This window comes from Temnothorax nylanderi, unplaced genomic scaffold, assembly GCF_030848795.1.
Source record: "Temnothorax nylanderi isolate EJ_2023f unplaced genomic scaffold, tnyl_v1.0 TNYL_tig0001_pilon, whole genome shotgun sequence".
NCBI lineage: Eukaryota > Metazoa > Arthropoda > Insecta > Hymenoptera > Formicidae > Temnothorax > Temnothorax nylanderi.
The window spans coordinates 4353639-4367120 of NW_027249063.1; the positions used below are offsets into that span (position 1 = coordinate 4353639).

A 13482-nucleotide genomic window follows, 5' to 3' on the forward strand; every position below is an offset into this window, starting at 1 on the left:
AAATTTTATCGTAATAGTGTATTTTCACATAATTTTTATTTTCTACAAAATATTTCGTACAAAATAATTTTTAGTTTATAAAAAGTAAGTCATTTCTTACATCTTTAATCTGAAATCTTTACACGTTTTGAAGGCGTCATTTATAAAGCTGTCTCGTGTGACTTAACGATGTTAATAAGTACGTATGATTTATCTTATAAATGCTAATAGCTCTTAAACTATTCCATATCTACGAGAATCTATGAGAGCCTCAATCGTTGTATCCGCGCTAAATAAGTAAACATCAGATAAAATTTGAAAAACATGTAGACATTAAAAGATGTTGAAGAAATTCATAAACTTTTATAGAATAATTTATAGAATATAGAATAAAAAAAAAATTTATAGAATAAAATCTTAATTTAAGAGCTTGAGCAACAATTCTTATAAGCAGTATGAATTAATAGTACTTGTGAATGGCAATAATCCATTTTTAATACATTTCGAATTTGTCGCTGAGATCTTACTGCGCATATTTGATCGAACAGAAAGCTAACATTTGACTTCTCAAGATTACAAAAAAATTAATTAGCTTCAATGAATACTTTTTGGAAAAGGTACATGTGCTTATCCACAGCACAACTTTTTGAAATATACTCTTAGTAAATATTATTCGCGCAACTCATTTTATTTCGATATTTATAGAATAAAATATTATTTTCCAACTATGTAGTAAAAATATTTATTATATATGCTTCAACTGCCTTACAGTAGCATTTTTACATATCCTCTTTTTGGAAGAATAATTCTAAAGTAAATGTGATTATATAGTTATGTTTAATGGTCGTCAGCACGGCATTAGAACCTAAGGAGAGAATCGTGGTATCCAAGAATGTACTCGTCTATGACGTCCGAGATTGCATTTCGGCTTCAGAAGAGCCAACAAGGCTAAACCAGCGCCTAAGACCGACACGCCGCACAGGGCGCCGGCCGTAATATCATGAAGGGGTGTGCCGTCCCTCGGAGATTTAGCGGCGAGCAGCAGAAGACCAGCGCAGCTCAATGCCGACAGTCCAGCCAGGCCAAGTCCTGTCCAGGTCTTTCGCAGACTTCTGCATGCACCTGCTAGAGCGCAGCAGGCACCGCAACCGACCGCACTGTCGAAGTAGTATCTAAAAACACAACGTTTTTCCTATTAAATATTGATTATAAAATTATCTAACATTTATGTAAAAGAAACGTATGCTTCTAAAATGTTTAAGTAATTACTGTTTGAGAGAAACTGATGCTGAATATTATAATTTCTTATTTAAAAAGTTTTTTTCTTTTTGAAAAGTTGTACCTTCTTCCTTGCGACCATGACAGGTACAGGGCGAGACCACATGTGAGGAGACCGACTAATATCAAAAGTATCGGTGCGCTCTTTCTGTCATGTTTTTCGATACCGCTCGCCAGCGTCGTATTCGCGTCGCTATTCGGAGGAGATAATGGAGGTACCTAATATGAGAAGAATCTTCATTAGACTAATTATTTCTTTTTGTCCGCCACAGCATTATCTGCTTAGTTTATTGTCTGCACTTACGACGGCGGTTCGAGCCATAAATGCGCTTTCTACGCTTTGATAGTTCTTCTGTTCGGCGGGTACCACCTGATACTTGGGCGATCCGGACATCATCGGCATGGACTCGAGGCCGCTTTCCGTATAAGCGTAGCGAGGCGGCGGCTCATGACTCATGTTCATTAAATCTACCGGGGCGGTACCAACGTAACGAAGCCGGCCGCAATTACTGGCTGGACAAAGGTCCTGCTGTCGGGATGAGTTCTCCAGCAGAGGAAGACATCTGCGAGCTGATGATTCCTTGTTAGGCGTCGAAGTTTGAGGTCCTGTGGGCGAGAAGGCTCGGTGAGGTGTGCCTTGAGGAGTTGTGCGCGTTGGACTGAAGGCACGACCTGACAGAAGTAACAGAAAAAATTCTATTCTGTTAGTTGGAAAATTATTTAAAAATTAATTAAAAGTATAACGAACAGTATAATGTGAGAGAATAGTATCTAAAGAACATGATATATTTTCAATTTTTCAGCGGATATATTTCTCTAGAATTTAATCTTTCATCATATTTATTTATTTATTATATTATGAAAAATATTATTTAGTACAATATATATTATATATTTATATACATTAAAGAAAACGCAATATGCAATAATGAATTTCAAACCATTTGGGGATCCGGCAGGAGTGAGTGCCCTTCGTTGCGGTGTGCCGGTTTGATTGAATGATTGTTGCCTCTTCGGCGATAGAGTCCTCTCTTCGGATCTGGATCTCGGTTTTCTGGGTGTGGATAGTATTTCATGTAGTTTCTGCGTAGCTAAGTTATTCTTCGGTGACACCGAGAGCTCCTGTGCGTTTCTCTCGGGAAGTGCCGGCGGAATCTCTTCTTGCAGAGGTACTCTGATGTAACGACCTGTCGCAAATTATGCAATTAAAAATTTAAACAGGTACTTTATATATTATACATATTTATTCTCCGTATACTTTATACTCATATAATCGATCAATTTTTATTAAATCGACTGCAAACGCGAAGAAAGATTATATATTTTTAAAACTGAAGATAAAGCGCTGGGTAATTACCCTGCGGAGTGTTGATGTGTCGAGGCGCCGATTTCGCATTACTCCATTGCGGGCCGTGATCTTCTTGATAGTCTTGGTCACCCGGTATAAGAGCATATCTACCGGCATTGCCGCGACACGTCCGCGTCTGCGGCCCTCCTCGATCGTCTTGGTTGGTCGCCGGCGCGGAACGTTGTTGCACCTGCTGGCGTGGAATGAACTCGTACCTCGACGAGTTCCTGCGCGGCAACTGGCTCCTCTCCGCCTCGTCCTGCTCTATGTATTCGTATCGCGAGGACTGGTTGTAAGTCACGCGAGACTCTTCCACCGGAAGACTGGCGTATCTCCTGTGCGTGGGGGCCCTGTTACCGTCCAGATAACAATACCGGTCTCGTGACTCGCAGACGTTCAACGTTGTCTCCGGCGGGGCTTGGAAGGCCGGATTGCTCTGACCCGCGGCGTGACATTGCAATTGCAACGGCGGCGGAGGCGGCGGTAAATCGTCGCTTCCTTGAAACTGCTGCGGCGGCGGCGGCAGGTCGTTAACATGATCGTCCGGGATGTACTCCGATTGACGGCAGAATGACGGATTCGTGTAGCAATGCACCGGCACCGATTCAGGTGGCTGAGCCATGATTGCTGTTCGTAGCTATCTCATCGAACGATGCGTATCTTCTCGCTTTTTCGATCAAAGAGAAAAATAAACGTTTTCGCGAGGCAATCTTCGTTGAGAAGCTTGTTGTTAAAAACTTGTAAATGATCAAGAAAGGAATTGAATTAAGCTGGTATATTTAGGTTTGATTCGGACGAGTAAATCTGGCACATTAAATCGCAGAGATAAATTGAGAGTTAAATGGTCAAGTCTGAGACGTTATTAGCTAAATAAGTAGTACATTTAACATTGATTTAAAGGATTTCTTTAAGATTTTTACAGACTGCTGTCGCAAATTCCATTTGGAATAAAATGTTCTCCAAATCCATATGTTATGTAAAACACGACGAAAATTAATAAATATTTTGTCTGGCACATTTCGTTGATAAAAATTGATTTGAACTTTTCGCAACAACTTCTATCGAGTATTTAGAAGTAATCACAGAAGTCAGATCTTCAAGATTTATAGAAGAAATTATTAAATATTGTGGAACACTGACGAACCTCACTAATACTGTTAAACATAATCCTTTTTACGACCACAAACACACACAAATTGACGAATCTTTTAGACACTATTATACATTAACGGAATTGGAGAATAAAAATCTAAAAAACCACCAGGATTCAAGATCTATTGACGAGTATTACTAGTATGCTACTGACATAAATAGGAGATCGCCAAGTCTCCAATGCGAGGTTCACTATTCGCATCGACGATGAGTCAGTTTTGTATATTAATCTGCAAGTCTTTTTACACATCTTTGCTCACAAATTTCAAAAGTGTTCCAACACATTGAAGCTATTCCTTATGTGTCCTTTTCTTGTCTTAACAGTTAAATTATACCATACAATTTTCAATCGCTCACTTGATTTCTTCGGAGAACTGGGCCATTAAATAATTAAAAGTCTCATTTGTGTCGAAATAACGATGTACCTTTAGTAACTTCACCTATATAAGAGTCACACACATAAGAATGCGTTTGTAATTTTTGGTTTAAAGTTTGACAATAAATTTTGAATTTAATTCTGATTTTAATCATAAAATTAAGGATTAATTCCTTCCGAACAGAATACGAAATGTGTGTCGGCGCGTAAAAATGTCCATCAAGAATACGCACTTTCAATCGCTACGCGATGTGCTCACGACCGTTGCCTTCGTTAAACTGTCTCGCGAGTTCCCTTAACAGCAGATGCGCAAAGGGCGTTTCTCCATGCGTTCCCTCGTATCTGCGCGTGTATACGCGCTTGCTCGGGGGGTTGTCACGGAGTTTCACGTAATACGGGCCCGGTGTCCCTTCACAGAGTGGGGGGGGCCCTTCAGCTATAATGTACTTCGCTCAGGATTTCGACCGTTGCGTCTGTTGTTCGACGATTTTCTGACGGAGTAATTTAAACTTTAAATGCCTGCCGAAGAATGCGTCTATCATTGAAGTAAATTGTGAGTTTTTCACGACTTAATATAAAAATTTACGTTTACGCGAAACTCATGACGTTTTTGAAAGGTCAGAATATTAAATGATCGTTCGCTTTTATATAGTAAATATTAAAAAAATAAAATAAAAGTAACAAGCATTTTTCTTTCTGGAAAAGAAAAAACTTTTTAACGAAAGCGTTGTTAAAAATAAATATTGTACGACTGTAATACATTTGTTAATATTTGTTATATTCTTGTGGATTCAACCTTTATATCGACTATTTACATCAAATTATTTTATTTTAATTTTTATTTTTTAACATATACACATACCTAAATATTTTCTTAATTTATAATAATGCACGAATAATATAATTACGTATATAAAATAAAAACATCTCCAAAATTAGGTGGACGTGAAAGAACTCAGAGTGAGGATACCATAGCCGATTTTCTGGGCAGCTGCCACGACCGTTGAGACGCGTGCCCCGATAAAGTAACAGCTGCTCCAACACGAATGCATTTCGGTCGCAAACACATCGTTTGCCTCGCTCGCTCTCGCCGAGTACCAAATATATATCTCTCGTGCTCTTAGGCATACCGGCACGTTAACGGTCGAAAAGTCACTTTAATGAAAGGATTCGAAACGGCGCGCGTGGCTTAAACGACGGGAGCGCCAAAAGTACGCTTTTTCGGGGCCTTTTTACGAATGCACGCTCGCGTGAAAGTACAGACACAGAGAGGACAAAAAAAAGAGATATCACGAGATAGACGGAAACCAGATCGACCCTGATATTTTCACGGTTGAACTGTTAATCGAATGTACGAGCGGTGACTTAAGATTTCTCTATCTCGAACGTTTCTTCGCTTTTGAAAAATTTCTAGAGGCACATCTCTTTACTTTTGCATCAATTCTACGTGTTTTTAAACAAACAATGCTTGATAACGCTTTTCTTTCATTTCTTTTGAATAGACCTAGATACGTTAGGTATTTGTCTATCTTGTAAATGTGATACATGCTTTCAAACTAAATCACTAAAATGCGATGCTAGATATTATATTGCTTATTTCAATTAGTACTATCGAGCAAAGCAAACAACCCTATCCATATTGTACAAAGATGCAGTCGTGCTTTCCGGCTTGCTGCTCCACATGTAACGCATCCCACAAATCGCGGTCATTTCCACGTTGTACGGAGTCACGCACTAGGATCTGATTTTTTTGCATATCTTTCTAAAACGCAACTTCATCCGCTTGAGCAAGTGTTTGCGGTTTGATCGGAAGTTCGATGTCTTCGGTGCGACGATCTCCTTCTCGTTCGAACTTCTTGAAAGCGCTTTATAATTTCCGCATGAACGACTTATCGATGGCAGAATGATTTTGCTGTAACATCGTGAAAGTCCTCTCTTTCGTTCAATCCAACGGATTCTTGTGATCCGTTGAGATATACACCGTTATGGCGCAATGTGCAGTTTATCCCCAGCAGCCATTGGAAGCTACACTTTCTCGATCGTCCTCCTAATTACACAACAGCACTAATAACGATCCTTAGCATTTCGCATTAGTCAATCATAATCCTTATGCATCCATGATTACTATCGTGACGAAATCTTAAAAGAGACGCAGTAATATCGCGTGCGGTTTTATTCTTTCATCTGTTACTTTCTATATGCTTTTGGTAACGTTAAGATTATCCTACATTTTATTAGATGAAAACTTGATATTTAATAAATAATTACATAATTCAAAATAGAAATTAATAATAAGATTAATTATGAGAGAAAATTAATAACTTCTAACGACTAAAGCGGCTAAAATTAAATTTTCCCGTGTAATTTAGCAACAAATATTAACTCAAATATTATTCCAACTTAGGATCGTCAACAATCCTGATTAACTTGACTATATGATAATATGTTATAAGATTACAGATGACCTCGATTTCTAAAATAACTTTTGACATAAAACGGCGTTGGAAAATAATCTAGCATTGAGAGAGTAATCTTTCTTTAATATTCGTTATAATTTAGTCGAAGAGTATTGATCGAAAGAGAATATTGATCAAAAGATTGCTTCTTTTCATTGTTTTACGTATCTCTATGGGGATTCTGTCATAATGTAAATGATCCAACGAGAATCCATGTTTCTGCAGCTAGCAATAATGTTGGTACGAAGACCCTGAGATACATTTACTCTCTGACGGAATTATCCTCGATTATAACGGGACTTTTATTATACTGAGTGGTCGCGTTTTCGTGAGAGACAAGTGAGGTCAACTATTCCGAAAAATTCGAGTCAAAGAGCTAATAAATACATAAAATTCAGCTATGATAATATATTAATATGCTCTTTTTCTTATTAAAATTATTTAAGAACATAAAGAAATTTTATTACTTGAAACATAATTATGTTTATTTTTCTTCTTTTCCATTACTTTCATTGTTCTCTTTTGCATGCTCATATATGTATACAGCGACGAACGACATAGGCAAAAGGAAAATGCAAGATTATATCTGTCTCCTATTATAACTAAGACCATTTTGCGTGAGTTAAAACCGTCGATGATGTGAACAGGATTTAACGCGAGTCGAAGGTATGCTTATCCTGCGCTGTTCTCTATTGTCCCTTTCACTGCAAGTCAGTTGCGTGGGAGACTCGTTCAGCAAATTCAATTCATAGTAATTTCAAGGAGTAATCTTCGAAGTTCAGTTGCTACTCAAGTATCACACGCGAGTAATCGCTTATCGAACCGCGAGTTTAAAACTATCAAATTGCAATAACCAAAAGCATGTTTTCTTCGAGTTGATTGAACCGAGGTAAACTAATCTTGGCATGAAGAAAAGTATGGAACACAATCGTTCTAATATCGCTAGTGCATATTGTTTAGATAAGTTTGCTAATAAAAAAGATGAAGTAAATTTTAAATACATTTTACGTATTTTTATGAGATACAATAGACATCTTTCAATTTTTATATAAAGATCAAGAACATAATTAATTTAACTATCGATTGAAGTTTAGGGATTTGAAAAACGAAAACTGCTTTTATGTGACATTTAATTATTTCTCTCTAATGTCATTATATAATATACAATAATTGATTATCATATTAAATAAATGTTGGATTTTAAAATATAATTTAGATTCGTAAAATACTAACGCGACGTTGACACTTCGACTGGAACATCGCTGTTACATTTACGGTCTCTTCTCCGTGATAAATTTTGCTTCTTCATGATTTTTTATATCGCGGCAGTTGTCCGCAATACCAGTGGTTCTCTGTAGTTGTTGAAGACATTCTTGATGCCCCGCGTTACTTTTGTATTGCCAAGGATTTTATAATCGATATTCACGTAGATGATAGTCAAAGCACTAATGTCTGACGTAATTTTCGAAATCTTTTACCGTCACTAATGATATTTCTTTCTCTTCCTCTTTGTTGTTTGTAATAACGATTGACGGACCTTCTGAAGTGGTTGCCTGCGATAAGGGTATGTCAGAAAAAGTTGACTGATCTTCCTTTAAATTCGATATCACGGATTTCGTTTTATGTTCGTCAGTCTCAGTATTCTGCGACAAAGCCATCTCGTCTTGTACTAGCTGTTCAATCCCTCTCTGTCTTTTCCTACCAAAATTACATGTCAGATTGCAAGAGAACTAATCTGTACTCTATTAAAATTTGATTTGATTAGCATCAACAGCTCTGGCTCTATCTAAAGTGTTTACACTACAGATAGAAATAAGTAGATAAGGCTAGCAATATTACTATTTTTTAAAAGGTAGAAAATTTTTTTTAAATTAGAACAAAAGACATTACCTTGTGTACAAATAAAACGCTGCAACAGCTACGACGAGAAACAATATAATGAGTATAAGCAAACTGTGAAGATCTAACACTTTAGATGGAACTGTAAATATTTTTAAAAGATGTTTATAATTGAAATATATATGCAACGATGCATCTATATGCAAACAAACGTTTTTTAAATATTTTTCACATATAATCATACTTACCGCCTTCAAGTGTACGAATATCCTTAGAAAATAACACCTGATCTTCACGAAATATAGTCACATTGAAAGAAGTGTATGACGGTAAATGTTGCAACTTGTAAGGAAAAGACATAGCTAATTCAGAAACGACTGTCTCATTCGTATTTATATTTCGGATTACCAGAAAATACCATTTTGCCGGACATGAATATGTTTGCTATGATAAGAGAAAAGATGAATTTTATTCATTTCGAGATACTATTCAAAGTACTAAAATATTTAAATATTTAAATATAATTATACACAAAAATTAGTAAGTTAAAAGCTACCTAAACTTAAACTTTTGACATAAAACATCTACATACATTTGGATTGATCCGCCAATTAATTATTATGCCGTTTTTTTCGGGCGTCACGTCGAAGTTTTCAGCCGCTATATAATTATGCAAAGAATCATTATATAGAAGATGTTACATTATGCATTTACATGTTTGATATTAATAAAGTTTAGTTTTCTACGTGAAATTAAAGTTGTTTCTGTGCGTAATAAAGATACAGAGTAACAATAATCTTGACTAATAATTTCAACACTAATATTGTAAAGTAATGAAGTTATTGATAATAAATTATAAGATAACTGTCTTTAGAATTATTAATAAATTAGTTAATAAATTAGAAATAGTAGAGAAATGTTGAATATCAACTTACGAATGCACTCAGTCTCAGCTGTTTTCCAATCACTATGTATTTGCACGTCTGCAATACGTAAACTGCATCTGATCTTATAAGTACTGCCGGGTTCCAAATTATCAAAATATCCTATCAAATGTGTCATATTTCGAAATAATCTGTTCATTGATTGTTGAACGTAATATGTGATTTGTGTCTGTAAAAATATATTACAAAATTAATTCCTTTGTCTCTTATTTTGTTATTGCACAAGCGTGCGCACGAATACTACAGGATGTTATATGTGTATTTGGATATTTTATCAATCACAAATTTCATTTAGTAACCAGCAACTCAAGGAACTGTCATTATTTTAAAGTAATTGCATAATTACTTTAAAGAAAATAATATTAAATGTTATTTATAATAAATAATATTTACTTTAATAGCGAAAGAATAGAAAATCGATATTTTATCGTATTCGTCTTTCCATGTCATAGAAACAAAGGACCAAATAGTTGTCTTGCTTATAAAAGTAATCACAGGTGTGCTCGGCTTGTCTATGTCTGTGAAATAATCAATATATTTGTATATTTGCATCTAAATGTTTGTTTAATAAATATATCGAAAATGCTGCATGTCAAACATTATATAAAACATTGTTACTTGTTTGACATAAAGGTGGTATGTAAATTTCTTTAGTATTATTGCACCCATTACTACACATTCCCGTTACTTCATCACACCGTTTCTTAGATAATGTTTCGTAGAGACATGAGCCACACGTTTCCTTGCAGTTATGACCATATGTGTTTGATTCACAAGCTGTAAACATTTAATAAACTCAACTTATTTAATGCTGGAATATTTCGTAAATAAAAATAATACTGGCGGCATATATTAGGAACTTACGTTTAGAACACCAGTCTCCTAAAAAACCTGGTGCACATGTACAACCTTTTTCGTAACAAATTTTTGTCCCTTTACAGGCAGAGTTACTATTCAGATCATATTCACAAGAAAACAAACATTGCGGTCCGATTTTTCCTTGAGGACAAGTTGCGTTATCTGAGAAAAATTATATCTATTTCAGAATAATTTTTCTTACTTGCCATGTTAAGGGTATAATCAGTAAAACTGCGACATTATTAATTTTAGTTACGTAATATAACAATTGTTAATACTCACTCAGATTTATATCTGGTTTGACGCGTGATAAAGGATTCACGACTGCATGTTCATCATAAAATAATTTTTGACATGTCACATTCAGCCAAAAATAGGCAAGCTGTTTATCCCAATCTTGATTAGGAATCATAACACTCTTCCTCAAAGCTCCTAAAAAATAATAAACTGTGTAACATATATTAAAAAATTAATTTATCGAAAGACTTTTATAACTGTATGACAAACGTGCAAAGTACATAACTTATAATTAGCATAAAGAAATTTCCAAATGTAACAAAAAATAAAAATATACGAGATTCGCACCATTTCGGGGACATTGGCGAACGTTCGCTATCGCCCACAACGGATTCGAGCTATGCTCATTGAGTTTAGGAATCAATTGTATTATCACTCTATGCCTACAGTCGATCGAATTTCTTTTAACTTTGACAGATTGCCATATAGGTAAGCCGTGAATCGCGATTTTCGATGAGCCTTTTACAGTTATCATTTCCAACACTTCATTGTTGTTAGAATCACGCAACACTATATTTGCATCGCACTCGAAGCAGAGACCGATTAACAGTTGTACGCATATCACTTTATTATTAAATTGGAATATGGGACTTGTTAAAACTGCATTCTCGACAGACGTATGTAGAAAGTCATCTGAAAAACATGTATAATAATTTGTATATATAATTCTTTCTTCGTTACACAATGCTGAATTTGAAACGATTTGGATGGATAGAAATTTATTAGAAATCTGCACTCACATATATGAAATCGAAATAACATCGCTGTGTCACTTCTAATGAACATGTGGTAATCATTCTTTAAGAACTCATCACGCTTTTCCTCGTCTATATAAGTCATAATAATTGTATCAATATCATAAACAATTATGCTCCTCATTGCAGAGTTCCACGTAATAATAAACGTTGTCCATTCATTTTTGGACAATGGTGTGTGCTGTATTAATTATTAAGTAATTTTAAATGCATAAAGATCTTGCGATAGTTTTTGCGGATTTAGAAGATTCTGTTCTTAGGAAGATGGCGTAAAGAACGTAAAATAATCAAGATAGAGAACGTAAAGATAATCAAATCTTTTTTCAATTAATTTATCTTTTTTTCGGGATATCAGAATGATACAGAAATGTTTTTACAATACAATTTTTGTACATCTATTTACCTGGAAGGAATCTAGTGCTTTCATGCATTTCGAATCTTCCGCAAGCCTCTCCCCAGGTAGAGGAACACCCATCGCACACTTTCGTATGACGGACAACGTATTATTCCAACCGCCTATTATAATCCAATAGCAAGAATCTTTTTTATAATCCTTACCATTGCAAAGTAATATATGCACGTTACGGGACGCGCGAACCGAAAAAGAGAACGTTACGTCGGTGTCGGTAGTAAAATTATAATTTATATAATCATAGACATCTCCGAAATTCTCATACTGCTTAAATTCTGAAAATTTTATGTGCACGTTATTTGAAGGTATCTTAAAGATACCTTAAAGATACATTTTGTTTGTAACATTATAATGCATTCTATATATATATCGCAATTCCTTCTCAAATTGCGAGACTTTTACCTTCCCATCGTTGATCAAATACCGGAGCCATAGGTGTTTTTAAAGAATTTGTAAGATTCCAATCGTTTTTAGTCCATGACTCTAAGCAGCCTTTGTCTGTGTTCATTTTGCAATTTATTTCATTATTGTTAAATTCATTTAAATTGCGAAATTCTGAAATAATGTGCACATGTCCGTATAATAAATAAATATTATATAAACATATCTATTTAATAGATATTAACTGAATTTTGATAAGAATTTTTATATACGTGTAAAAGAAAATAATTTTTGTGAAAAAGTATATTTTACTCCGCAAGCTGTAGAAATGCTTATTTCAATTTTTGATAATTAACTTACGCAAATGATCTCTTTTTGAATGTGGAAAGGGTTTCCAGATTAAATTATAATTCCACACAAGAGCGCCGCCATCGTCCTCTGAGAGACATATCATTTTTTCTTTACCGCGCAATACGGTTAGTTTTCCGAAAATAGGTAGCACCTGACTCGTGAAAATAAAAAACATTATCGTGTCCATCGTCGCTTTTTTCATTGTCAACGAAAACATATGTGGTGTTCAGTTCGTAAGAGTAACAGTTATTAGAATGGAAATAGATGGAACAACATAGCAAAATATATATTATACATATATCTATAATTAATTAGTTTATAATGTTTATATTTAGGTTATTTCCTTTTATTTTAAAAATTGTATGCCAAGTTGGGTCTAATAAAACAAACACTTTTCCTATTAAGTATATTTAAACGCGCATGCACGTATCACTTTCTTTTAAAATATTTGGAAACAACAATTTGCACTTCAGAGTGTCACGATAAATCGACTTAAATAATAAAATAACAGAATTAAATTTTTGCCGAAACGTCTGATACTGCGTTCGTTTTATACTATCGAGATTGCCAGACATGCAACATTTATTAACGGAATTTTAAGGATAACTGGTAGAAAGGAACTCGACTTCCTTTGAGTAAATACGCGATAACAGAGTCCATATCTAAATGCGTCTGATGACGTATCAGGAAATTACAATTTCATAAGCTATATTATTTTTATATTGAATTAAAATAAATTGAACAATTCTATAAATTCATTATGCAATTATAACGTGAATACGTAAAAAATAAGGAAATAACAATGATAGTTATAAAGACTAATAACTTATGTCACTTATAACTTATGTCACTTATAATCACATTGTACGTTTATTTTTATAGATATAATTTGCTTTTGATAGTGATAAAGGAGTATAAATATGTACGCACGGTGACTAAAGATGATATATTCTGTGTGTGTGATGGGTATTTATTTATATTAAGTTCTTTCCTGCAAATATTTCGGAAGATATATCACTCTTTAAAATAAATTTAAATAAACTGGCTTTAACAATA

The 13482-nt window shown here is 34.6% G+C and overlaps 2 protein-coding genes across 2 annotated transcripts; both read right to left on the reverse strand.

Moving 5' to 3' along the window:
- Window positions 1-705: 705 nt before the first annotated feature.
- LOC139786337 (uncharacterized) lies at window positions 706-3562 on the reverse strand. Its single transcript, XM_071725528.1, has 5 exons — window positions 2615-3562; window positions 2199-2444; window positions 1562-1929; window positions 1322-1476; window positions 706-1151 (listed from the first exon to the last, which is right to left on the reverse strand). Exons 1-5 carry the CDS (start codon window positions 3225-3227, stop codon window positions 845-847), a joined length of 1689 nt encoding a protein of 562 aa, XP_071581629.1. The 5' UTR covers window positions 3228-3562; the 3' UTR covers window positions 706-844.
- Window positions 3563-7702: 4140 nt separating this feature from the next.
- On the reverse strand, window positions 7703-13021 carry LOC139786253 (uncharacterized). Its single transcript, XM_071725444.1, has 14 exons — window positions 12436-13021; window positions 12097-12249; window positions 11686-11969; window positions 11268-11463; window positions 10816-11160; window positions 10513-10662; window positions 10237-10392; window positions 9991-10149; window positions 9766-9890; window positions 9364-9541; window positions 9021-9088; window positions 8677-8872; window positions 8480-8570; window positions 7703-8287 (listed from the first exon to the last, which is right to left on the reverse strand). The coding sequence occupies exons 1-14, from the start codon at window positions 12641-12643 to the stop codon at window positions 8035-8037; spliced, it is 2562 nt and encodes an 853-aa protein (XP_071581545.1). The 5' UTR covers window positions 12644-13021; the 3' UTR covers window positions 7703-8034.
- Between the last annotated feature and the right edge of the window lie 461 nt (window positions 13022-13482).

What these genes read in the sequence shown, in the direction of transcription:
- LOC139786253 (XM_071725444.1), bottom strand. Translation starts at nt 12,643, where the DNA reads ATGTTTTCGTTGACAATGAAAAAAGCGACGATGGACACGATAATGTTT. An exon ending in ATTGGCGGATCAATCCAAAT is followed by an intron (nt 8,873 to 9,020) that starts GTATGTAGATGT and finishes CTCTTATCATAG; the next exon opens with CAAACATATTCATGTCCGGC. An exon ending in TATTCGTACACTTGAAGGCG is followed by an intron (nt 8,571 to 8,676) that starts GTAAGTATGATT and finishes AAATATTTACAG; the next exon opens with TTCCATCTAAAGTGTTAGAT.
- LOC139786337 (XM_071725528.1), bottom strand. Translation starts at nt 3,227, where the DNA reads ATGGCTCAGCCACCTGAATCGGTGCCGGTGCATTGCTACACGAATCCG. An exon ending in ACACATCAACACTCCGCAGG is followed by an intron (nt 2,445 to 2,614) that starts GTAATTACCCAG and finishes AATTTGCGACAG; the next exon opens with GTCGTTACATCAGAGTACCT. An exon ending in TCATGGTCGCAAGGAAGAAG is followed by an intron (nt 1,152 to 1,321) that starts GTACAACTTTTC and finishes TTGTGTTTTTAG; the next exon opens with ATACTACTTCGACAGTGCGG.